Source organism: Hypomesus nipponensis, chromosome 13 (assembly GCF_054491055.1).
Source record: "Hypomesus nipponensis isolate SF chromosome 13, ASM5449105v1, whole genome shotgun sequence".
In the NCBI taxonomy this organism is placed as follows: Eukaryota; Metazoa; Chordata; class Actinopteri; order Osmeriformes; family Osmeridae; genus Hypomesus; species Hypomesus nipponensis.
In genome coordinates, this window is record NC_140373.1 from 6,935,001 (window position 1) to 6,959,881 (window position 24,881).

Consider the following 24,881-nt stretch of genomic DNA (forward strand, 5'->3'; position numbering starts at 1 on the left):
GTATAAGTGAGTGTGTGTGTGTGTGTGTGTGTGTTAGTCAATGCATGTGTGGAGCTACTCCTGGATTGAGTAGCACTCCCTATCCAAACTCAGAGCATCTCATGCAGTAAAGCCCATTGACACCACCTGTGGAGGAGACTGTCCTCAACATTCTCAGCCCTCTGAGCTGTCTTAGCAGCACACGGTCATACCGTAACAGCATTAACTGTGGGTACCACTTGGGGTGAGTGAGTGTGGTGGGGAGGAACCATGTATTTGAGTGTTTGGCTCAAACATTCACTGTGTTCTTGAACAGTGTTATCAGGTGTGAGGCGTACAGGCATGCAGAGAGCTGACAGAGAACACTGCAGGGCTTGTCTGTGTCTCCACACACACGCACACACAGAGGTGTTGAACAACCTTTGTTCTGTCTCTTTCCAGAATGGCTTCACCCCCCTGTACATGGCAGCCCAGGAGAACCACATGGAGGTGGTCCAGTACCTCCTGGATAACGGCTCCAGCCAGGGCATCGCTACAGAGGTCAGTACACACTACAATATCTTTAAAACCTTTCAAAAAAATTGATCAAAAATATATATTTTTTGTAACCTTTAGAAACGTTTTTATTTTATTTTTATCCAACGTTTTTTGTCCAAAACGTATGTGTTCAAATTGAACTTGTACACAGTACACAGCCAAAGTATTCCTGGGGACATCTTTCTAAGTCCCTCAAGCCTCAGACACTGGACAATACCCAACCTTCCTTCCTACCTTGTTTTGCAAGCAATGTGCAAGTGTCAATTAGGTTATTGCTAATTACATTACTAGTCATGCATGCATGGAAAAGAGATGTTTATCCCCTGATGACAACTGGTTTATTTAATCAATGGTGACGTGGAGCTCTTCTCTAAACTACATTAGCTGTATTCTGTATGCAGACATTACAGGTTACACGTTCCATGACAATGATGCATTAGGGGTCAGATGGCTGAACGGTTAGGGAATTAGGCAATTTATCAGAAGGTTCCCGGTTCGTTTTTCCCGGCCGTGCCAAAGGACGTTGTGTCTTTGGGCAAGGCACTTCACCCTACTTGCCTCGGGGGGAATGTCCATTTACTAACTGTAAGTCGCTCTGGATAAGAGCGTCTGATAAATGACTAAATGTACAAATGTACAAAATGATTCTGTATGTCGTCAAACCCGTCGTACCTCAGTAAAGTGATGAACGCATACCGTTCAGGCCCATGGCGCTGTCCAACACAGAGCACTTTAATGGAGCATGATTGGTGTTAATCCATTTCATTAAGTTCTTCAGCACATAATGCAAAGCCTGCTGTGTGCATGTATATGTGTATGTGTGTATGTGTGTGTGTGTGTGTGTATCTGCATGTGTGCTACTCGTGTGTGTAGGCGTCAGCAGTGTGATGACACAGTCACACTGTAGCCTGTGACCTTGGCGTTTCTCAGCTTCCTGAAGTTACACTTCCTGTGAAGTGTAACTCCCACTGGTAGTAGAGAAAGAAGAGAGAGAGAAAGAAGGGAGAGAGTGAGGGGGGGGGGGGTGGCAGAGAAACAAGGAGAGATTTAGGAGATTCTGTCCTTGAGAAGGTACAATAGTGAACCCCAGACTCTTTCTCTTTCCTCCTCCCTACCTCGAGGGTGTAAATAATTGATGCAGGAGAATATATATCCATGTTTCAAGCAACTCCTGCTTGTTAAATATTTATATCCATCTGCTACCGTAAGGCCTTCATAATAACACTGCCTTGTGACCAGTTTAAGATCATGAACAAACAGCCCTGCCATGGGATTGTTTAATCTTCTGGGGATAAGGGCCTTAATTAGCTCTATAGATCAAAGGAAGTGTGTGTGTGTGTGTGTTTGTTTGTTTGTTTGTGTGAATGCATTCATGCATGTGTGTGTGGGGGCATGGGTGTGTTGTGACTATACAGTTAGCAGGCTCCAGACAGCATCCATATTGAAACAGATCAGAGATGAGGTGGTGCTCCCTATTGGGGTGAAAATGATGAGTAATGCAGCTCCTATTAGGCCTTATTATCTCCCTCCCTCTCCTTCTCTCTTTTTTCTCCCTTGTTTTCAAGGCAGACTGTCTCATTCCATGGCCCCTGCATATTAATAGGAATTGAATAAGATGAATAATAAATATTGTCTTGATCTTGGTCTATTATAATGAGTACATACATGAGATGGGGTATGTGTGCTACTGATGTTAAGTGATTGAAGCCTGCAGTAAGCAATGCATTTTATCAGGCATGATAGTCATTTAGGACACTGTGTTTTATGTTAAATACTGGCACAGAGAAAGGAGCTTGTCTGCTTCTCTAATGCCACCTCCAGATCTACAGATCTAGACCTAACAGTACTCCTAGCCTTTAGGTAAACGACTACTGTTGGTCTCTCTGCCAATAGAGACCAGAACCGGCTGGTGCCATCACAACCAGTCCCAATAAGTGTCTATCCCCCCATCCCTCTCCAGGACGGCTTTACCCCCCTGGCGGTGGCTCTCCAGCAGGGTCACGAACAGGTGGTCTCCCTGCTCCTGGAGAACGACACCAAGGGCAAGGTCCGCCTCCCGGCGCTCCACATTGCTGCCCGCAAGGACGACACCAAGGCAGCCGCCCTGCTCCTCCAGAACGACCACAACGCAGACGTGGAGTCAAAGGTACGGCATCACCTTCTGCTCACAGTCACAACCTGCTACCAGTGGTTACTTATGTCCATTAAAGTGGTGTTATTGTTGTGAACTTGATGGTGCTGGTAATTATATGACAATTAGGAATAGCGTAAATACATTGTGTTATATTTCTGGTAGTCCCGTAGTGAAAATTGCTGTAGTGTATACAATGGAATATAGAAACAGTCATGAGCTGCACCATCCAGTTGTAGTCACTGTGTGTCTGAATATGTTGCCTGTTTTTCCTTTGACCTCCACCTGTTGCCATGCAGCCATCTACAGCTTGGTGCTGCCATCGTCACATCTGTTGTTGTTGCTGTAGCTGTTATTGTTGTTGTTGTTGTTGTTATTGTTGTTGTTGTGTGCACTAACCGCCCATTCTCCCCCTCTTTCACCTGGCGGTCGTCTACCTCCCCCTGTAGATGATGGTGAATAGAACGACCGAGGTATACCTGTAAACTCTTCCTCCACCTCCTCCTCACGCCACCACTCACCAACGCAACTCTAGCGGGGCTAACACTAACACGGCCAATGGCTAATGCTGAGGCTGCTAGTGCTTAGCCTTAGCTTAGCCACCACATCTCCTGCATTGCTTTCAGTGGTTGTTTGTCATCACTGGCAGCTTGGTGCTTGGATGTGGAGTGTTTAGCATGTGAAGATGGCCTGAGACAAGATGGACTGAGGATCTCTGTAACTGATGGACTGGGTTTCATAATGATTCCTGCTAAGGTTGCGAATGCTACCATATCCATAGCTTGACTAGATAAACCAAAATAGCCTTTTGTTTCATTGTGGAACCAGCCAGTGAGGTTTCATATTGGTACCAGGCCGTCTAGCTGCAGATTAACCAGTCAGTCAGTACCACTCACTCACCCCTCTACATCCCTCTATGCACCTGTCCTCTCCTTTTCCTGGATTCATGGTTTAGGTATGAGATAAAAAGTAGATGTAAACAAATAAGGACTCACCTGAAATTTGGCCTTAACCTCCTTCAGCAAACTCGAACATGACTCACTCAGCCAGGTGTCGTTCAACACAGACACCCACCTAGGCCTCCACAGTCTGCACTCTCAGACCCAACACGCTCTCTCACAGAACTGTAGGCGTTGGCTTAAACAAACTTAGATAACAGTAAACTGCATTTTCACACTGATTAAACCCCTTTACTAACATGTTGTCAGTCAGAACTAAGCAGATACTGTATGTTCTTAACATGGGCTCACGAGTGAGTTGTGCAATTGCATTGGCTTGATGTACTGAGATTATTGTAGTAATGTGACATTTCCATAAACCTTTTACATATAAAAAAACGCCCTTCTAGTAATATAATTTCTAGTAGATTTACTTTATGCAGTATGTATAGTTCAGACATAACATGTCCTAAAACATATGTTTCACTTTTTTTATATATATCCTTGGCAGATGCCTTGTAATGAGATTTGTTGTTAAGCACTGCAGATCTACAGACTTTCTTGGCTGAAATTAGGTTTCATAGACAGAGCGATTGATGGACTGTATCTGCATGGTTGCACAACTGGAGGTCCTGCTGTACTGTCCATCAATATCTATTAGCAACAGCCGTCTGTCTCTCTGCGTCTGTCTGTCTGGTGATTGGTTTTCTAATGTTGTACTGTATGTTTGGCTTGTTTGCATTTGGCTCAGGCATCATGTGGTTCTCTCTGCTTAATCTAGCGTGTCTGAACACAGAATCTTCCCATCAGGCTTTGCTCACCGGTCACTGGTGGGGTGGGGTGTGTGTGTGTGTGTGAGGGGGAGACAGAGATGGAGGTGTGGGAAATCAGAGTTTCTGATTGGCTGCCCTTTTGTTTCTGACATCATCGTCTTTCCACACAGAGTGGTTTCACGCCGCTCCACATCGCCGCTCACTATGGCAACATCAACGTAGCAACACTGCTCCTCAACAGGGGGGCTGCTGTCGATTTCAAGGCCAGGGTAAGACTCCGCCCACCTCAGACCACGCCCCCTGCTCAAACGTCAAAGTGAGTTTCAGACCCAAATGGAGAACAGAGCTACATGCTGATCTCACTCTTTCGAGCTCCCTACCAAACCTGCCTAGCTAACATCAGACTGAGACATCTTATGAATGTCGAGCTTGGACTGTCTTTGTTGAATTTATTCCAGTGGGTCAGTGCAGTGTATCAGACCCCAGGAAACGAATGAGTCTTCATCAGATTTTGACAGAAGCCATTAGATTTCATGTGGTCCCCAACCAAACCTGCTGGTGTCTGCAGATCTGACTGTGGTGAGCTGGATCTTTGCATGCTGGCTGATGCAAGGAATCACCGCAATGTCTCTCTCTCTCTCTCTCTCTCTCTCTCTCTCTCTCTCTCTCTCTCTCTCTCTCTCTCTCTCTCTCTCTCTCTCTCTCTCTCTCTCTCTCTCTCTCTCTCTCTCTCTCTCTCTCTCTCTCTCTCTCTCTCTCTCGGGGGGATGGGGTGTTGACAGAGATAATGGGAGAACCTGAATGTGCAGCTCTACCCACCAGTTCTGGGATGTAATGCTGAGCTACGTAATTCTACAGCTGCCACTGTCAGTCTACTGGAATGGAAACACACACATACACACCAACACAAAAGAACACACACAGTAAATTCCTCAAGCACTCTCTGTCACACACACAGAGAGACACACAGAGGCACTGCCTGTCAGTGAAACATGAGCCTGTAGATTTAGATATAATCTGGGGCGTTGTTTCTCAACATCCCATAATACTCAAGAGTATGGTTGTTAGGTTGTCATGGCTCTGAGGAATGGTTTCCTTCTAGCTGATTCAGGCACTAGACACTCTCTACACAGGTTTGTGTGTTTGTGTTGTACCTGCACATTCAAATTAGCTTTCTTAAGGGAACACTCAACTTTCCCCTTTTTCTAACACAAAGGAACATTCCCAGAGGTCACAATCAATATGTGTCATCACATCATATCCTAACTATCTCTGAAAGGCCACCGGCTAACACTGAACCCCAAACAAAGGCTATTCGACTCGACCCCAGCACATTTACAGTAGCCAACACAAAAGCACTTCCTCTTGAATTGTCCCCATGAACACACCCTGTCACAGGGAGAAGGCCTCAGCCCACAGTATCACTTCTGGGAACACGGCCTCAATAAGAAAACAGAGACAACATATCAGATAAAGGAACCAGAATGTAATGCTGTGGCAAGCCCTGCAGCACACATCTGCTATGGTTCACTGTCGCTAGAGGGAGATGTTTGCCTGAAATGTATCCTGGTCACTGTTTCAAAACCACTTATACAAACATATGAAACGGTTGTGAAATTGATTATATCTTGTTTTCAGTGTAACCTGTACTTATGGAATAAAATAAGTTCAATATGAGTACAACACAATATGATATGACCTCCGCTAAATCTGATGGATTCTATAAGCAGTCGCTGTCCTCATCGCAGACTTAATGTTGTCATAGTCTGACTTGGCAGTTTTGTCTTTGTCTATGTCTATTCAAGAATGACATCACACCCATGCATGTGGCATCCAAACGAGGGAACAGCAACATGGTGAAGCTGCTGCTGGAGAGAGGGGCCAAGATCGATGCCAGGACGAAGGTCAGACCCAAGCTCAGCCCAGTTCTGTGCTCCCTTTTCCGAGGCTTATCTAAAATGGAAGATTTGTTATGAAAAAAACATCATTTGATGAGGTCACACCCAGGGAGGCAGCCAGTGAGAGGTGGCTTGCTACCTTGTGACGCATTACTGGATTGGTCCCTCTCTCTGCCTTGCCTCTCTCGACCCTGCCTTACTCTCTACCCTGCCTCTCTTTACCCTGCCTTTATCTGCTCTCTTTCTCTCCAGCCAACCTCACTCTGCCCTGCCTCTCTCTATCCTGCTTAACTGTGCCCTGCCTCTCTCTACTCTGCCTCTCTTACTTGCCTCTCTTTGCCAACTAGCCCTCACGCTGTCATCGGCCAGACACACAGATAACAGCAATTTTATTTTAGGTGGAAAAACATGTGGTTTACATTCTATGCAATCATCCACAGCTGTGTAACTCAACAACATATACTTCACTGCACCCACACACACACTATGCTGGACGTGTGTCGCTGCACACACAGCGAAGGGGCAGATTCCTGAATGCTATGTGGTATTTTAAGGAGGTTTATCTGTCACAGGAATAGATGCTGTTTAAAAAAAAACCTACGACCACAGTCAGCCACTGTGAAATACTTGTATACTCTGGATACGAGCGTCTACTAAATGACTAAATGTACTTTGAGACTGTGACTTTCTTTGTTTATGTACGGACATAATGTGCAGAGATCTGAGAGAGGGTGTACACTATGTACTGCCCTAAGCATCTCAGACTCGGTGTAAGACATTCATGAAAAACCCCGCTCTCTGTGTGACTTGCTGTGTTTGGACCCCCCAGGATGGTCTGACCCCCCTCCATTGCGGGGCCAGGAGTGGACATGAGCAGGTGGTGGAGATGCTGCTGGACAGAGGAGCCCCAATCCTCTCCAAGACCAAGGTAGGGTCTGCTTCTGCTGCATCAGAGAGCCTGGCTCAGAGTGCTGTGCATCTGGTTCCTCTGTCGCTCTCCCACCCTAACTCCCTCTCTCTCTCTCCCCCCTCTCTCTCTCTCCCCCGTCCCCTGTAGAACGGGCTGTCCCCTCTGCACATGGCCACCCAGGGCGACCACCTCAACTGCGTCCAGCTTCTCCTCCATCACGACGTGCCCGTCGATGATGTCACCAACGACTACCTGACCGCCCTGCACGTCGCCGCCCACTGCGGACACTACAAGGTCGCCAAGGTCATCGTGGACAAGAAGGCCAACCCCAACGCCAAAGCACTGGTGAGTGTAGCAGAGGTGGTTTAGTGTGTCATTGTAGAGGTCCGGTGAGGAGACATCTCATGACCCTGAAAAACCTGCTAGCTGTCTAAGCTAATGCCTTGGCTTTAGCTCAGTGAGTTAACTTTTTCCTTCTCTGACGAGAACTAGTGTTTCTGATGTCTAAAAGTACATTGAATGCTTCAGCCACATTTTGTTCAAGGTTGTGCTGAGGGACAAGTTAAACTGTTGCATCTTTGTCTTAGCTGTACGGCGCTCCCACCCTCCCTCCCCCTTTCTCCTCTTCTTACTCCTCCTACTCCTAGCCCTCTACTTTCCCCATCTTTTACACTTCCAACTTCTGCAGCTTATGCTGCTATTCCTCCTCTTCCTCTTCCTGCTCCTCCTCCATAGACCCTCCATAGGCTCAGTCTTGGCAGGAGACAGCCCTGTCATGGTCCACATGCAGTTGAACAGTAGAGGTGTGGCCTCTGAACTTTTATAGCAAAAAGAGGAGGAAGATGAAAAAGAGGAGACTGGCGGGTTTAGACAGACAGGAATCTCAAAGACCAGAGAGTGGAGGAGAGGAGAAGAGGAGAAGAGAGGACAGACATTGTATTCAGATAAACACAAGAGCTTTGTTAGCCACCCAACGGCACACATGTTTGCCTGGTTAGTAAAGAAAGGAAGAAAAAAAACGTCAAGGAGAACCCACAGGAAGATTTTCCGTCTAGAGAGTGTGTGTGTGTGGGTGTGCACGTGTGCATGTGTGTTTGTTTTGGCCTTATGTCAGTGTTTCCAGACAGTCTAAAGAGACAGCGTTTTGGTGTGTTGTATTTTTAGAACGGTTTCACGCCGCTCCACATTGCCTGTAAGAAGAACAGGATCAAAGTGATGGAACTTCTTCTCAAGCATGGAGCCTCCATACAGGCTGTGACTGAGGTATGAATCTCTCTCTCTCTCTTCAGATAAATATATACATATTTCTCCCTATCATGTTATTTTTATCATTAATATTTTTACCCATTAGAATGTATGTATCTCTTCTTTCTCTTCTTACTTTTTCATGTCTTGTAGAATCTGAAGTTTGGACTCTTTCAGTTTTCCCTCTGTATTTGCATCTGCACTTTGGCTCTTTTTTTGTGTGGTGTGGGGGGGTCTACTTTTCGAAGGGGCTCATGTCCGAGGATGATGACTAGTGTTGACAGGGACTGTAAAAGGGGGGTTGGCAGAGAGGCAGTATCAGTTTTTACAAGCGGAAAGCCAGAGCAGAAATGTTCCTTCTCCTTCCCCTAGAGTTGTGGTGTACTTGGTAAACTTCCCAGAACTTCAAGGAGGTGAATACAGTATCTCAATCTATGTTTGTGTGTGCGCGTGTGTGTGTTTTCAGTCGGGACTCACTCCCATTCATGTGGCCGCGTTTATGGGACACGAAAACATTGTGACTCAGTTGACGAATCACGGAGCTTCGCCAAACACAACCAATGTGGTGAGTACAGCCTCTGCTGTCTGTCTCTTCCTGCCACCTCAGTGTCTCCTGGATCTGTTTATGGTTGTCCTGTAGGTTGAACAGTATGATAATCACTGTCAGAGCAAAGCAGAGGAAAGGATCCTAGCTCTGTTCTGTCAGTTCATCTCCAACGTTTCTGCTTTCATAATCTCTTTAGGGTCCTCCCTGACATGCATGGCTTTATAATAGTATATCATCAATAGGAAAAAGGTGAAATTCCAACTACTATTAAGTGAGACCAATCGTGTTTGTGCGATACCCAAACTATTCATAGCAGGCTATGAGTGGGGTGTGTTTGTGAGTGTGTGTGAGTGTGGTGTGTGTGAGAGTGTGTGTATCCCCTGCATAGGCGCCCCAGTCTCCTCCTCCTCCTCCTACAGGCTACAGTGGAGTACAGTAGAGTGGGGACAGTGGGTAATAACACTATACATTACATTACACTCCCCCCCGGAACAGGTCACCATTTAGACACCCACACACACCCTGTCTGTGGCGGGGTTACCACGGTAACGGGACAGTGAGGGGCGTTCTTATGGGGTGTAAGGGGAGAGGGAGGGAGGGAGGGGGTAGAGACTGTCTGGCTGACCCAGTAGTCATGACAAAGAGCAACAGTAAAAGTTGGACAGACACAGAAACATTGGCCAGTACTGAGACAGGACTGTTGGTACTACTTTGTATGTGTGTTCGAGAGAAAGATATGCAGGGAGAAGACATAGTCACTTAATTGTTTGTGTGTGTGTGTGCGTGTGCGTGTGTGTGTGGGTGTGCGTGTGTGTGTTTTTGTGTGCGTGTGTGGGTGTGCGTGTGTGTGTTTTTGTGTGTGTGTGTGTGTGTGTGTTTCTCAGAGAGGAGAGACGGCACTCCACATGGCAGCCAGAGCAGGCCAGTCAGAAGTGGTGAGGTACCTGGTCCAGAGTGGAGCCACAGTGGAAGCTAAGGCCAAGGTAACACAGGCACACACACACACACACACACTTGAATAGACTGCCAAGTTAAGGCTACTTCACTTAATATACTGGAGCTGAGATCAATAAATTATTGAATTTACAGTGCTGTATCTCATTGGTAAAGTGCTTCAAGTTAGTACTTTGTAGGTGAGGCTTTTTGTTGTTGTTGCAATTATGAAATTGATAGTTTTTCCTAATTTATTTATTAACGCTTAAAAAAAAAAAGTTATCTAAATTCAGAGTAAACCCTGAGTCAATTCACTCTAACAGACTAAAGAAATACAGACTGAAGAAATACTCCTGTTGCAAATCACCTCTGTGTGTGTGTCTGTGTGTGTCCAGGACAACCAGACGCCCCTGCATATCTCCAGCCGTCTGGGTAAACCAGACATCGTGCTGCAGCTGCTGCAGAACGGAGCGTGCCCAGACTCCACCACCTCCTCCGGCTACACGCCCCTCCACCTGGCTGCCCGCGAGGGCCACAAAGACGTGGCCGCAGCCCTGCTGGACCAGGGGGCAGCGCTGGACATCACCACCAAGGTCACTACAGAACATCCTTACCCGTGTTCATCTCAACCTTTAGACCTATGCTGCACTTGAGTGGTGGTAACCAGAGAGGAAGAATGCACGTATCCAGTTCTGGCATCTTCCAGAAAGTTCCTTCTCCACAAAGGGACAGTTGAATACAGTAACACAGTGTCTGTGGTCCAATAAGCATTTAGGGACAGAGGTGCGTGGAAGCTGAGCTCTATGTGATGTGGATGGCCTGTGCTGATGTCAGTGGTGCAGAGGGGATGCAGCTCGCTGGGTGTCCCAGGGTCGTTAGATGATTCCAGATCGGGCGATCCATCTGTTCTGTGGTGACTCACCACCTCCTCAACTGCTTACCAGGGCGGTGACCAATGGTAGAGCGGATGAAGGATTTCTGTCAAAGGTCACATTTGACACAGGACATTTGAGCATTTACAAATGAAGAGATGAGTGTGTGTGTGTGCATAGTGTGTGCGTGTAGTGTGTAGGAGGATATTGACAATTTCAATACTCTAAGTATGTAAATGACAGGTCAAAATGAAGGACTAATGACCACGCAAGCACCCCCACACTCGTACTAAAGGAACACACATTGGATTAATACTGAAATCTTGTAAACTGTGGCACCCTGGGAGTGTGCAGAAGAAAAGTCTGATTGGTTTGAAATAGTTTCCGCGGTGAGCATGATGTCATGCACCACATACTGTTCCCATGACAACCCAGCTGCTTTCAGTGAGAGGTCACCACTGCAGGATTGGGTTCACCATAAAATAACTGTTGGATTTGTTGTAGCATGTCTGTTTCAACAGCAGGTTTGCTTGTTCAAATCCCACAAGGCCTAGGTGTCATTTATTGATGGCAAAACCTATTAGCTAGATGACCATGTGGTTCGAGACTCCACCAGTTAGCTGCATGCTGTAGAGAGATCTGATCTAGCAAGGCTGTGTAAACCATAAGACTCACTCACCTATGAGAGCAGTTGACCTCCGGTCCTGTCTCCCATCCACTTCTCATTATCTAGCATAAACATTGTTTAATAACAGGCTGATGTTTTCATAAGGTCTGAGTCACAGTCTTCTTGGCTCTCTGTGGTCAGCGAGAAAGAGAGAGGCGAGGGAGAGAGAGAAGAGGGAGAGTAGGGAGAGAGAGGGACCGAGAGTTCAACCACCATTGCTTCATAATGACAGTGTTCTGCATAGTGTAATACTCTCTGCATGTACTCATCAGTCAGTGCTGTTAAGGGATGGTTGCCCTGGGATGCTGTGAGTTCACCCCTCCAGCGAAATCCTTGCGTATCCAAGGGAGTTTAGGGAGGATTTAGGGAATCTATAAAACAGGATTTAGTGGCTCTGTGCAATATGTTGATAAAAATAGAGAAATCTACATATCAGAAGGATTCTTACTTGGTGTTACCCCACAGCAGTACCCCTGTTGAGTCGACGGTCCTCTATCTGTATAATACGCTATAAGTCGCTCTGGATGAGAGCGTCTGCTAAATGACTAAATGTAGTACATTATGTTCTCAGCAATGCTTTGCATTTCACAATTAATAAACAATAAATTCAAGACTTGTTGGTAGAACATGAAACTTTGTGGTGTTTGTGCAGTGAGGTGTCCATGCTTTCTTCTCATTGAGCTGTTGTTGTCTGTTGTATGTTGCAGAAGGGCTTCACCCCCCTCCATGTGGCAGCTAAATACGGAAAGATTGAAGTGGCCAACCTGCTTCTGCAGAAGAACGCTCCTGCCGACGCAGCAGGCAAGGTACGCTGTTGTGTGTGTGTGTATGAGAGAGAGAGAGAGAGAGAGAGAGAGAGAGAGAGAGAGAGAGAGAGAGAGAGAGAGAGAGAGAGAGAGAGGGGGGATGGGTCATTTTCAAAGAAAGCTTTCAACATCTTTATCATCCCATCGTTCTCATCTCACTTGAGTCACATCTGTCTCGGAGGCTCCAAACTTTTGCTTGTTCCTGGAGCCGGGATATCAGATGGTCTGATCCCACACGCACACTCTAACCAGCTTTTAATATAGACATTTGTCCTGAGTGAATCTGGCCCAGTCTGCAGTATGTTGTTGGTGGCAGAGTACAGTGTGCCTGCGTGTTTGTGCAAAGAGAACGGTGGACACAGTAATCCATTCTCTTAACAGGACTATTGTTCAGCAGCTTTGTGGGTGGCACAGTCTCGGGCTTATTGTACCCTCTGTCTATTGTGTGTTTGGCTGACACAGCTTCAAAGCCTAGCATCTCTCACCCCACCGCCATCAACCACCCTCATTCCTCATTCCTCCACCCATCAGTCCCTCATCCCTGCACCCCTCATCCTTCTACCCCTCATCTCACCACCCCTCTCCCATCCATCCATCCATCCATTCATCCATGCACTGTAGCTTGCTCCTCGACCTGTCTGTACTGTCGTTCCATCTCATGAGAATGATCAGGCTAAAGCACACAGATCCAGGAGCAGCCCTGTGTGTGTGTGTGTGTGTGTGTGAATGTGTGTCAGAGAGAGAGGGGTACCCCAGCTGCTGCCTAACCTAACCCTGCCCGTGTGTTGGTCTGTGTGTTTGTATGCCTGTGTGTCTGCAGAGCGGTCTAACTCCACTGCATGTGGCAGCGCACTACGATAACCAGAAGGTGGCGCTGCTCCTGCTGAACCAGGGAGCGTCTCCCCACGCTGCTGCCAAGGTAAGGCTCCCTCCACAGTCCCCGTCCCGCACACTGGAACTTAACACACAAACTGCACTGGGATTTATGTAAAGAGTGCAGTGTTGGAACTGTTACAATGGCTCTTAAAGGGTTATTTAAAAAGTGCACCTCAAGTATTAACAAACTGACTCAGGTCTGCTGTCCATATATCAGGTCTTACAATAAATGGTATCTTCCATAAATCAATGGCAAACTTCCCAAAATTCATCTCCTGCCCTGGTCTATGAGCCTGTCAGTACAGATTAAGTTCACCTACACAAAAACACTGTTTACCCTCTTGCAAACACCATGTGTTCTGTCACACACCTGCAAAGACTGTGGTCACTAGACCTGAAAAGGATTGTCAAATATTTAGAAAAGGAGAAGTACGCTTGATTTTTGTTGCTGGTCAACATAGCATGTTGAAGCCATTTACTGCAAACAGCATCAAAACAGCCCCTTCTGTATCAGACTGGAGTTACGACTATGCTTGTTCCTTTAATATACATCTCCTAATCTTTCTATTAGCGTGAGGCCCATGAATCAGTCATAGGTGTGTGCGTGAGAGAACAAACTAATTACCTTACATTGTCAAGTCTCCAGCCGGCTCTGTTCTGAAGGCCAGTGAGAGACCTTGGGGATCTCTGCTCTGCACTTAACACTGAGACAATAGCTCTCCTAATGGGGTAATTATTATGTTGCCATGGAAATGCAGCGGGAGACTACGGATGACAATTTGAAACAAACAGATGACGTGAAAGGTTGGAGTATGGGGATGAATGCTTTCTGGTTATAATCCAGATGCAGTAAGCCACCCCCTCCTCAGGGAGGGCTGGATTCCCCGTAGTAGACCCTCACCAGGACAAAGGCCCTTGAGCAGAATGTTCAGGGAGAGGAAAAAGATGACGTAAGACTCAGTTGTGGTGGAGTTCTTTTTTTCAAGAGAGTGAGAGGAGTGGAGGAGAGAGGAGCGGGGGGAAAGAGTGATGAAGGAGGGAGCACAGAGAGAGTGGGAGGGTAGCAGGCAAGGAAGATGAAACGAGACGTGGACAGCCCTTTGAGGAGGATATGTGTGTGTGTGTCATGCAGAGGGAGCTCACCAGGGAAGACAGAGAGGGAGAGAAGGAGGAGAGGAGTTGAGAGTTCTCTCTGCGCTCTGTTCTGTACAGGGGGAGTGCACAGGGATCTCTGCAAATATGCTGACCTAGTTACAGCCTTTGTTCCCCATGACAACCAATTACTGGTCCCTGATTTGGTCAGCTCTGTGACGTGAGATTGGGCTGCTGAAGTTCTCCACGCTGACTTCATCGCTGGCAGCATCGATGCACTGTGAGCTCAGTGGCATTTAGGAAAACAGCTTTTTTTGTCACGTCTTCCCAAAACCTTCCATGGCCCCATTCTCTTCGTCTCTCTCTCTCTTTTAAAAGGGGTGCAGAGTTGGAACAGTTTTAGAACAGAGATGGATGGCTGTCGGGTAGCGTTAACAGGGCCAGGCTAGGTTCCAGTAGGGACTGGGTTAGCTGGATCAGGCCACAGGGGAACAACCCTCAAGAGACGTGACCCAAACCCAAAACCATAAACAGTATATTTGACTCACAGCTCCATACTCTGCCCACATGCCTTGGTGTCCCTGTGTTCTGATAAGACCCCAAGTCCAACTTTTAATCCACTTCTTGGATCCATTGATGCATGATCTCATCTCTCCCTCCCCCCCTCCCTCCCCCCCCCCACCTCGTCCTCTCCTTCTTCCCTCACAGAATGGTTACACGCCTCTCCACATCGCAGCCAAGAAGAACCAGATGGAGATCGCCACCACGCTGCTGGAGTACGGCGCTGCGACCAGCGCTGTGACCCGCCAGGGCATCACCCCGCTCCACCTGGCGTCCCAGGAGGGCCACGTGGACATCGTCACCCTGCTCCTGGCACGGGACGCCACCATCGACATGGGGAACAAGGTGGTTGAAGCAGAGTAGGGGTAGCGTTGTAGAGACGTCCTGCTTTTATTTGACGTTCTGTTTGACTGACACTGGGTTCTGCTCTCTTCCTCCCCCCCCCCCCCCCTGCAGAGCGGTCTGACTCCGCTCCACCTGGCTGCCCAGGAGGATAAAGTTAACGTAGCCGAGGTCTTGGTCAACCAGGGAGCTACTGTTGACCCAGATACAAAGGTATGGTACATGCACACACATGTGGTTTAAAAGTCCAAACGTGAGATACATGAGACCGTAGTTGTTGAAATCCCTCTTTGATTCCTCAGTTGGGCTACACACCGCTGCATGTGGCCTGTCACTATGGAAACGTGAAGATGGTCAACTTCCTGCTGAAGAACCAGGCGAAGGTCAATGCCAAAACAAAGGTAACATACGTGTTGGTAATGTGGCTGTATGATTCTTCAAAATGAATGTCAGGGTGCTCTTACATGCCACTGACTCCCCTCCCCTCTCTCTCTCTCTCTCTCTCTCTCTCTCTCTCTCTCTCTCTCTCTCTCTCTCTCTCTCTCTCTCTCTCTCTCTCTCTCTCTCTCTCTCTCTCTCTCTCTCTCTCTCTCTCTCTCTCTCTCTCTCTCTCTCTCTCTCTCTCTCTCTCTCTCTCTCTCTCTCTCTCTCTCTCTCTCTCTCTCTCTCTCTCTCTCTCTCTCTCGATATCTAACCCCCTTCTTCCTTCTCCCCATACCAGAACGGTTACACACCACTCCACCAGGCGGCCCAGCAGGGCCACTCCCACATTATTAACCTGCTGCTGCAGTATGGGGCCTCACCCAATGAGCTGACAGTGGTGAGCTCATACATACACACATGCATAAACACACGCACACATACCATCCAATTATCTTGATCTCATACATGACTTATTTACCAATGGTAAAGTTTGCCTTCACAGTATTTCTTCCTTGCCTGATAGTAGTTTACCTTTCAGTACTGAGTTGTTGTTTTCCTCTCCAGAATGGTAACAGCGCTCTGTCCATCGCCAGCCGGCTGGGCTACATCTCTGTGGTGGACACGCTGAAGGTGGTGACCGAGGAGACTCTGACCACTCTGGTGAGATGACCACACACTGAGCAGCACCAGTGACGCTATGCTACAGGCTATCTAATAATATATCAAATACATGAAAAAAGCAATTACGTTATCTTTAGTGTTGCCACGCCCTTCTCACAACAAATTTTGCCGCAAGGTTTTTTTAAATTAAGGTTAAATACTAAAATGTATATTGTTAGTTCCTAAGTTCTTTTGTGTTGCCTGTCTCTGAACTGACAGACAGTGACAGAGAAGCACAAGATGAACGTGCCAGAGACCATGAATGAAGTCCTGGACATGTCCGATGATGAGGGTAAGATTTACCAGCCGTGAATGGTTCCCTTTTCTTGTCATTGATTCAATTATTTGAAGTTAATGTTATTAAAGCTTTGTGTTACTTTACCATTACCTTTATGTTTTTTTTCCCATTTGCATTTTCATTTTATTTTCTAACACTGTTTATTCAAATCACCCAGTCCGTAGGGCCAATGTACCTGAAATGCTCAGTGAAGACTATATGTCAGATGTTGATGAAGGTATTATTTCAGTTATTTTTTAATTTCTTCTGTGTTTTAGCCTGTAGCAGGTGTGTATGATTGCTCTCTATCTCTCTCTCTCTCTCTCTCTCTCTCTCTCTCTCTCTCTCTCTCTCTCTCTCTCTCTCTCTCTCTCAAGGTCTCTCTGTCTCTTCTCTGTCTCTCTTCCCACTCTCCTCTCAGACTAATACAATCTCTTCTTCTACCGTCTCAGTCCTCATGTCTTTGTGCTCATCGATCTGGTGTGTATATTTCCCGCCTCGCTATTCGGGGTGGAAAATGCCTTTATTGTAGTTGGCAGGAGAGGGTCTAAGCTCAGAGAGGGCGAGCGTGAAACAGATCTCCTTTCACTCTGGAGAGTAGGCTGCATGCATCTGATCCATTGTCTCGTTTCATAGGGAAGCCTGTCGCTGGGGTTATTGTAATTTCACACACGTAGACATGGTAAACACAGTGTCAGCTGCAGTGGGGGGGGGGCGGGTGGGGGGGTAGTGAAGCGTCCGTCAGTCTTTCTAAAGCACTGGTTGTTGACAAAGGTGTAGATGTCCTTTCATGCGGTCACCAGAGCTCTCCAAAGGCATTCAGTGGAGTTTGACCTAAACCAAACAGTCCGAGAAGGACAGAGAGTGGGGAGGGAGAGAGGGAGGGACTGTGGTGTAAGGGAGTGTGCTTGCAAGAGAAGCAGTTGGAGATACATTCACCCAGCCAGTGACAAATCATCCTAATGGATTATTTTGGTTCCACTTGTGTGGCTAATGTTTCCTAAATAATCTGTTTGTTGATAGCCCAGCAGACTGACAGCCTGTTCTATTCCCTGGCACACATTATATTGAAACACATCTCATTATGTCCAAACAGAAATGGAGTTCCCAAATATCCACATCAGCTACTGTAGTAAGTGGGGTTGTTCTTATACATGTTTAACCCCAGTAACCTGTTTGCTGTAATACAGAAAAGATCATAACAAACTAAATACTTGGAAACTAAATGGTGTGTGTATGTATATTTAATCATTTAGTCATTTAGCAGACGCTCTCATGTATGTATGTGTGTGCGTGCCTGTGCTTCTTGTGTATATGCATATATACACAAGTATATCTGCATATATGCATGTGCATATATACTGCATACTATGTGTGCGTCCTCCCTCACTATCATAGCTCATAGTCTGTAAGAGACCTGTCCTATCCTTGGTTCTGTCAGCTTTGAGCTCTGCTCAGCTCTGCTCTAAAAGTGTCTTCTCTGTAACTGTACAGACCGGTGTCCAGTTGCATTTCACGGTGCCTGGGTGAGGCTGGGAGACTGCTGCTATCTGACCCTGCCCCTGCTTCTCAATCTGCCCTGGCGTGGCTGGGATACCAGCGTACTAACAGCACTGATTACAGTACAGTCACACTCTAAACATAGGCTGTGCTGTTAGCTAGCATTGATAGCAAAGGATCTTATATTGCTGTTTGTATCAGCTCACTTCTTCCAGCAGATGGGCGAGAATCAGGTCACCTGTCCATATTAATAGTGACCTTTTCTGTGCTCCAACTTCTAGAACAGAAAGGAGGAAAATAGAATATTGATGCTCTCTTTTGGGCTACACCGTTCTTTCCATTCTCTATGTTCCTTCCTCTCCCTCCTCTCATCCCTCTCGTACTCCTTCCTGTGCGTCTGTCATTCACTGTAGGGGAGCTTATCTCTATTGTCACCTCTCTGGGTCAGTATAGCAAAGACCTGCTCCCACAGACAGAAACAGAGCACACCTCAGCACCAGCTCTTTGTGTGGCTAGCTCTCTGTAATAGGTACTGTCACTGTGCGGGCCTGTCCTTGTCCGTGTCCCTGCCTTCCTTCCAAACCCCAGCCCAAGCGCCAGCCCACTGCACTTGGGTGAATTAACATGATCAATAATTCTTTGTCCCTGTCAATTAGATAACATGACCTAGAGGAGAGGAGATACTGGGCTTGAGGCTATTGTATGTAGCAACAGACAAGAGTTTCCCACAATGCAAATATTCCTTTCCTAGAGCTGGACCTCCTGCTCAAGATTGGTCCTTCACTCCTGAAATGTGTGTGTGCGTATGTGCATGTGTGTTGGTGTTTGTGTGTGTATGAGGATAATCTTAGAGCAGAGCAGGGCTCGGCGGGAGAAAGCTGATCTGTTTGTGGGAGTTATTCTGCTCTGGGTGAGAGTGTAATGCAAGACTCACACACACATACACACACAGAGAGAGAGAGACAGAGAGAGAGAGACAGAGAGACAGAGAAAGACAGACAGAGAGAGAGAGAGACAGAGCGAGAGAGAAGAAAGTATAGATAGCAAAAGAAAAAGAGGTAGAGAGAAAGTAGAGATAGTGAAAGAGAGCGAGGAAGAGATAGAGTTAATTTGTCCCAAAAGTTTAGTAAAGTTCAGAGTACAGCTTGTGGCTGAGGAGCTGAATGAAGTGTTTTTGAACTGGCGGTTTTGTTACGTAGTAAGTCTTCTTCTTTTCTGGGGAGTGGGGGGTGGGGGTGAGGGGGTGAGAGTCTGAATGGAAATTCTTGGTTTGGAATGTAGCCAGATGAGGTCTGTAAAAGTTTTTTTGTGTGTAAGCTGGCAGGCAGGGGTGGGGGGAGGGGTTGCCGTGGCGAGAAGCTACAGGGGGGACGGGGGGACCGGGGTGCAGCTGGGGCGAGGGGGGTGGTGCAAGGGGGCACTACAGAGTGGATTTTTGCTGCTGGAATGTTGCTCTCCCTCTCTCTTTTCTCCTCCCTCGCTTAGCCTGTGTGCACTTGTTCTAATTTTCGCTCGTCCTTTTAACTCCTCCTCTCCCTCCGGTCAGACCTCCAGCCTGGAGCCAAACTGTAGGATCTCCCTCGGAGAACAACATGGACCCTATTTTCTAACATGTCTAGAACAGAACGTGTGTGTTTTTCTAACTTTGAACTACTCGCTGCCTTTGCCTTTTAGCCAACACTTTCTGCTTGCTGTGGCTAAAGAAAAACTATCGCTGTGTGTGTGTGTGTGTGTGTGTGTGTATATGTGTGTTGTGTCCATCGGATGTGTCAGGTTGAGTATGTGTCAGTCGGTAGTGTGCTGATTAGGAAAATACCTCTGGGGCTGTAGCATTGATCCCGTCTAACAGCCCCAGTCCGACACTGGACACAACCATTTACCGAGGAACAGGGACAGACAGATGAACAGACACCCAGGGGAAGACAGAGAAAGGAGGACAGACAGTTAGACAGGCTGGTCACTGACCCTGTGCTGTGATGGCAGGTGAGGATGCGATGACGGGCGAAACGGACAAGTACCTGGGCCCCCAGGACCTGAGGGAGCTGGGGGACGACTCTCTCCCACAGGAGGGTTACATGGGTTTCAGTATTGGAGCGCGCTCACAGAGGTAAGGCCACGCTACACACATCACTAACATGACACAGCAAGCCACCAACACTCACAGTGGGCCATTGTTTTTTTTTGTTTTTTTATAAATATGATTATGCTTTACTGAGGTAAAGTTACGACAATATCCTAATTTCTTTGTTGTGGGATTAGCATGTAAAATGCTGCACTTGAGCCCTATAGACAACCTTTTTTTAAATACAGTGGTTTTACCTCAGTCTTTAATTTAATGTAATCTCATTGATGGCTGGTTACTTTTCAAAATATGTCTGTCTCTACTCCCACAGGTTTTTCAGACAGTATGCTATATGATTGAGGCAAAGGAATATTTGCCTTTGTGGGACTTTAAAGAGAATGTATTCTAAAGGACTGAGTTTGACAATAGGGGTCCCCTCATTGTAACTCAGTATGGACAGAGCCACAGCAGCCAGCCTTCCATCAGCCTCTGGTTCAATAGCAGTGAGCTGAAAGGCAAGGTAGCACACTAGCTAATGTTTAACCCTATGAAGGGCAGCCCTGGGGGATTTTCCCCTCAACATAAAGAACCTCCGTACATATCCAATAATATCCAGACGGGGTTATATTGAACATTGACTCAATGACCACATGTGTACCGGACAAGAGGAAATTAGAAGTGTTCAATGATTGTAGTTCCCCCATTGGGTTACTGACTCAGACTGACGTGTGTGTGTGTGCGTGTGTGTGTCACAGCCTTGTTCAGAGGGACAGAATAACAAAACAAAAGATCTGTATACAAAGTCCCCTTCTAACTGTCTGAATAACACCATTCAGTTACACCGTAGGTGAGCTACTTTACATCCACAGCCAGTGGGTCATTGGCGCTGTAGTGGACAACCAAAAAGGAATAACAATAGCCTACTGTATGTTCAGCCTGGTTTATTTAAATGACTATATAGTTCTGACTATGTCTCTACTGTATGTCTATTGTTCCTACTCAACCTCCCCTGTACAGCAGGGAAATGTTGATTAAAGAAGCTGACTACTTAAAGTAGACTAGGCTACATCAAGCTGTTCATGTGTGTTGTCTTTCACAGCCAAGGCTGTGTTTACATGGAATACTCTCTGATGAAGGGCTCTGGCAGTTCATGCTACTGTAACTTACTCTCCCTTTTCAACTGATCCAGGATCAGTAGCAGGCTTTAAGACTAGAGTTGTTGTCCTCTGTCTAGGCCAATGGGAACTGACCCAGGATCAAGTGAACTTGGTCGTTCGACTGTACCTCAACTGAAATATGATGGGACCATAGCCTGCCCTCTCCTAGTGGGATGTCTCAGAGAGTATCCCAGCCATGTAAAGGCAGAGGCCCTGTTGCAGGATCATGACCCCACTGCATCACTGCTTGGCTCTACTCTTCTCAGATCAGCCGCTTCTCAATACCCTCTCTTCTTGTATCTCTCTGTCTCTCCCTCACCCCCCACCCCCCCACCCCTCTCTCACGTCCGCCTCTTACATAAGCCCTAAAGTCAGGTAAGAGGGCATGACATGCTCCCTGCTGTAGATATCTATTTACCTACAGCACCCCCGACCCCCCTATCCCTGCCCCCCCGCCCCTAAACATTACAACTCCACAATCATTGTGATGATGTGACTCATTCATTTTGGTTCATTTCAGCTCAATTTTATTGGATGTATTGAGTCTGGTGTGTGCACCATTTGCAGTTTTTATCGTTTCAACTGTGGGTGTCTTTTTTGCATCTGTATTTAGAGTTAGTAGACATCTGTGTTGTGTGGAGAGTGTGGCCTTGCTTGGTTTTTGTGTGAATACTGATACGACGCTTACGTTATGTGTGAAGTGTTAAGCTTCCAGGGATCTCAAGATGAATTGTGTTTTCGACTGGACATACTACAGTACAGAAACTACACGTTTAAAAGGCTTAATAATGCAATGTGACACTAGAGTGCTTATTGACTTTACCTCAACATCCTTTCAGATCAAAACAGAACAAAATGGGCCTCTGCAAATAGAGATCTAGTTGTGTCAGAAATACATTTACACTACTTGGGGGGGTCAAATGGCTGAGCAGTTAGGGAATCGGGCAATTAATCAGAAGGTTGCCGGTTTGATTCCCGGCCATGAAAAATGACATTGTGTCCTTGGGAAAGGCACTTGCCTCAGGGAGAATGTCCCTGTACTTTCTGTAAGTTGCTCTGGATAAGAGCGTTTGCTAAGTGACTAAATGTACTAGATTTACACTGAAAAGCAAATATATTCAGTGTGTTTTAACCTTCTGGATTGTGTCACATGAACCTACCATGCATTGCTAGTTCCACTGGGAAAATTACAGTAGCTACAGTGCGAGTAGAGTTTTTTAATTGAATACTTAAAGTTGATATTTAGTTTAAGTTAACATGTACAGGCTTGTGAGCAGCTTACTGTTGTGAACTGAAAATACCCTACCCTACTTTGTCTTTTTGGCCATTTAAAGGGTATCTGCAAAAGTAGCTCATGCATCTTTCTGTGATTTAAATGTATTGTTAAGTTTGCTCCATATTTCATTTAGAATGCTGTCATCTTGCTTGTGCACAGTACACCCATATCATGGCCACACCACTATTCAGCTCACTGGCCGTATTAAAGTGAACGATTCTCAGTGCTATGGTCCACTCCTGTCCTGGGTTTAGGCTGGGTTAGTTAGTTTCTGCTCTTGTGCTGATGCCCTAGCTCCCTGGAAGCTGCATGCAGTAATGATGTTTGTTTGTTTGTTTGTTTGTGTTTTCTGTTCACACCCCCTCCACCACCGCCACCCCTCCTCCCTCTGTCCTGTCTGCTGCCCCTGTGGTTGTGGTTCTGGTTCTGCTGTGGTCGTGTCATGTTCCAACCCCAGCCTGCGCTCCTTCAGTTCAGATAGGTCCCACACCCTCAACAGGAGTTCTTTCACCAGGGACAGCATGATGATCGAGGAGATCTTGGCGCCCAACAAGGACTCGGTACGGACATCTCTCTCTCTCTCTCTGTCTGTCTGTCTGTCTGTCTGTCTGTCTGTGTTTGTATCTCTCTCTCTGTACGTCATCATATGCAAAGCATTCAACAGTTGGCCTGCAAGGCTACACAAATGTTGCAAGGGCCAGAGTCTATGTTTACTCAATGTACTGTGTAAGGGAGTAGGCCAATCCAATGCCCTCGTACTCTCCCAGGGGATGAAATTAGCCAAGCTCATTGGCCAGAGTCCCTGACCGGGATCCCCACTGACAGTCCTCTGTTTTCTCCTCCAATGCTTCAGGGTCTCTGTAAAGACATGTCCTTCATTGTTGATCCTCACAACAAGGTAGACCGTACGATAAGATGACCTTCTAATAAACCCTGCATGTGAATTGCAGGCCACCAAGCAGACCTGGGTTAAACCATCTTTGGAACTGTATTTGAAAACATCTCAAATGGTGTCTAGACCCAGGTCTGAAAGTGGTTGTTCTCTTGCGGCATTAGTTGTTTCAGTTCAGTAGTCCCCCCTCTCCGTTCAGCTCTGCCTGAATCCTCGTCATCAGCACAGTCCTTGTCATTTTTCATTTAAATTGAATTAATTTATATTTTTTGCCAACTGAGCTGCCTTTTATTCCACGTCAAGGTTTTCATATTCTCCAAACCCCCAAGTTCAGCATGTCAGTGTAACAGAGGGTGACTGCTAGTGACATAATTTGATGGATATCGTTCTTCTTTTTGTTGTCTGTTTTTCTGTTGTATTGCCATGCTTCATATCTAGTTGTGACTAGGTACAGAGTAGTTGCACTCCAAATGACTATGTTGTTGTTTAAGGACACACACACACAGCAGTGTGTTGATAACACACACACAGCAGTGTCTTGCTAACCCTGTGTGTGGCTTACAGAACCTGGCGGTGGCGCGGGACATGGACTCTGACTCTCTGAGACGTTACAGCTGGGCAGCTGACACTCTGGACAACGTCAACCTGGTGTCCTCTCCCATACACTCTGGGTAAGACCCTGACCCTAGACCACCTAGAAGAGCAGGGACTGACTGACCAACCAAACTGACTTGCTGACTAAACATAAGCAGTGAATACAAAAGAATCCCCCCCCATAAAAAAATATGTTTATAAGATGTGTCATTCCTTCAACAATTACCAATGCTTTTCTTCATTCCCGTCAACCTTATATTCCCCTCTCTGTCTTACCTTCTGTAAACACTGTACTCTTAGTATACGATTAGTCTCCTAATCCTCCGTCATCTTCCTTGAAATTTCTCCACTATGCAAAATCCTAGTGACCGTGATACAGTGGCTGTGATGGGTCATGATGAGTTTGTTGTTTGACATGTTCCTCCTGGGTTGCTCTGCAGCTTTTCCTCTCCACTCCCGCAGTATGACAGCAGGTGATGATTGGTTCCCCTTGTTTCCTGTTTCCTGACCCCACATTCTCTTCTTCCTGTCTGTGCTTGTGGCTTTTTTTCTGTGTTCTTTTACATCACTGTTGGACTTAACACACCAAAGACCGGTTCAGGGAATATACTGACCCTATTGAATACAAGTTAGGGTTCACTGTCACAAAAAGCTTTCTGTTTGTAATGCAGGTTTGTGCATGCTTTTGTGAGTGAGTCTTATTGATTGCATATTGACCACAGTGTCTAAAGGCTGAGCTGCCATGTGTACCCAAGGTCAGGCTAGATTCCTATTGATGAATAGCTCTTGTAATGTTGTGTTCAGGTGATGAATTAGGGACGCTTAATCAGTCACCCCTAGATACACATACAGCTTCCCACAGCAGGCACCAAGCATTCCATCTGTTGAAACTTACTCTAAACACACTTCGACATACACATGCATCTACGCTCT

The 24,881-nt window shown here is 46.5% G+C and overlaps 1 protein-coding gene across 11 annotated transcripts in view; it reads left to right on the top strand.

Annotated features, from left to right (window-relative positions):
- The window catches only part of ank3b (ankyrin 3b), a 91,120-nt gene that overhangs the window by 43,060 nt on the left and 23,179 nt on the right, over positions 1-24,881 (top strand). For 6 of the 11 annotated variants that reach the window (XM_084670994.1, XM_084671003.1, XM_084670993.1 and 3 more), the window contains exons 5-28: positions 421-519; positions 2,477-2,662; positions 3,097-3,120; positions 4,529-4,627; positions 6,164-6,262; positions 7,086-7,184; positions 7,314-7,511; positions 8,331-8,429; positions 8,878-8,976; positions 9,843-9,941; positions 10,287-10,484; positions 12,138-12,236; positions 13,057-13,155; positions 14,913-15,110; positions 15,222-15,320; positions 15,410-15,508; positions 15,829-15,927; positions 16,095-16,190; positions 16,410-16,482; positions 16,646-16,705; positions 17,564-17,599; positions 19,951-20,074; positions 22,920-23,022; positions 23,919-24,025. In XM_084670994.1, the coding sequence (XP_084527120.1) occupies positions 421-519; positions 2,477-2,662; positions 3,097-3,120; positions 4,529-4,627; positions 6,164-6,262; positions 7,086-7,184; positions 7,314-7,511; positions 8,331-8,429; positions 8,878-8,976; positions 9,843-9,941; positions 10,287-10,484; positions 12,138-12,236; positions 13,057-13,155; positions 14,913-15,110; positions 15,222-15,320; positions 15,410-15,508; positions 15,829-15,927; positions 16,095-16,190; positions 16,410-16,482; positions 16,646-16,705; positions 17,564-17,599; positions 19,951-20,074; positions 22,920-23,022; positions 23,919-24,025 (2,591 nt within the window). Of the gene's footprint in view, positions 1-420; positions 520-2,476; positions 2,663-3,096; positions 3,121-4,528; positions 4,628-6,163; positions 6,263-7,085; positions 7,185-7,313; positions 7,512-8,330; positions 8,430-8,877; positions 8,977-9,842; positions 9,942-10,286; positions 10,485-12,137; positions 12,237-13,056; positions 13,156-14,912; positions 15,111-15,221; positions 15,321-15,409; positions 15,509-15,828; positions 15,928-16,094; positions 16,191-16,409; positions 16,483-16,645; positions 16,706-17,563; positions 17,600-19,950; positions 20,075-21,549; positions 21,562-22,919; positions 23,023-23,918; positions 24,026-24,881 lie in introns of all 11 variants that reach the window. The other 5 variants (XM_084670995.1, XM_084671002.1, XM_084670997.1 and 2 more) reach the window with 3 other exon arrangements.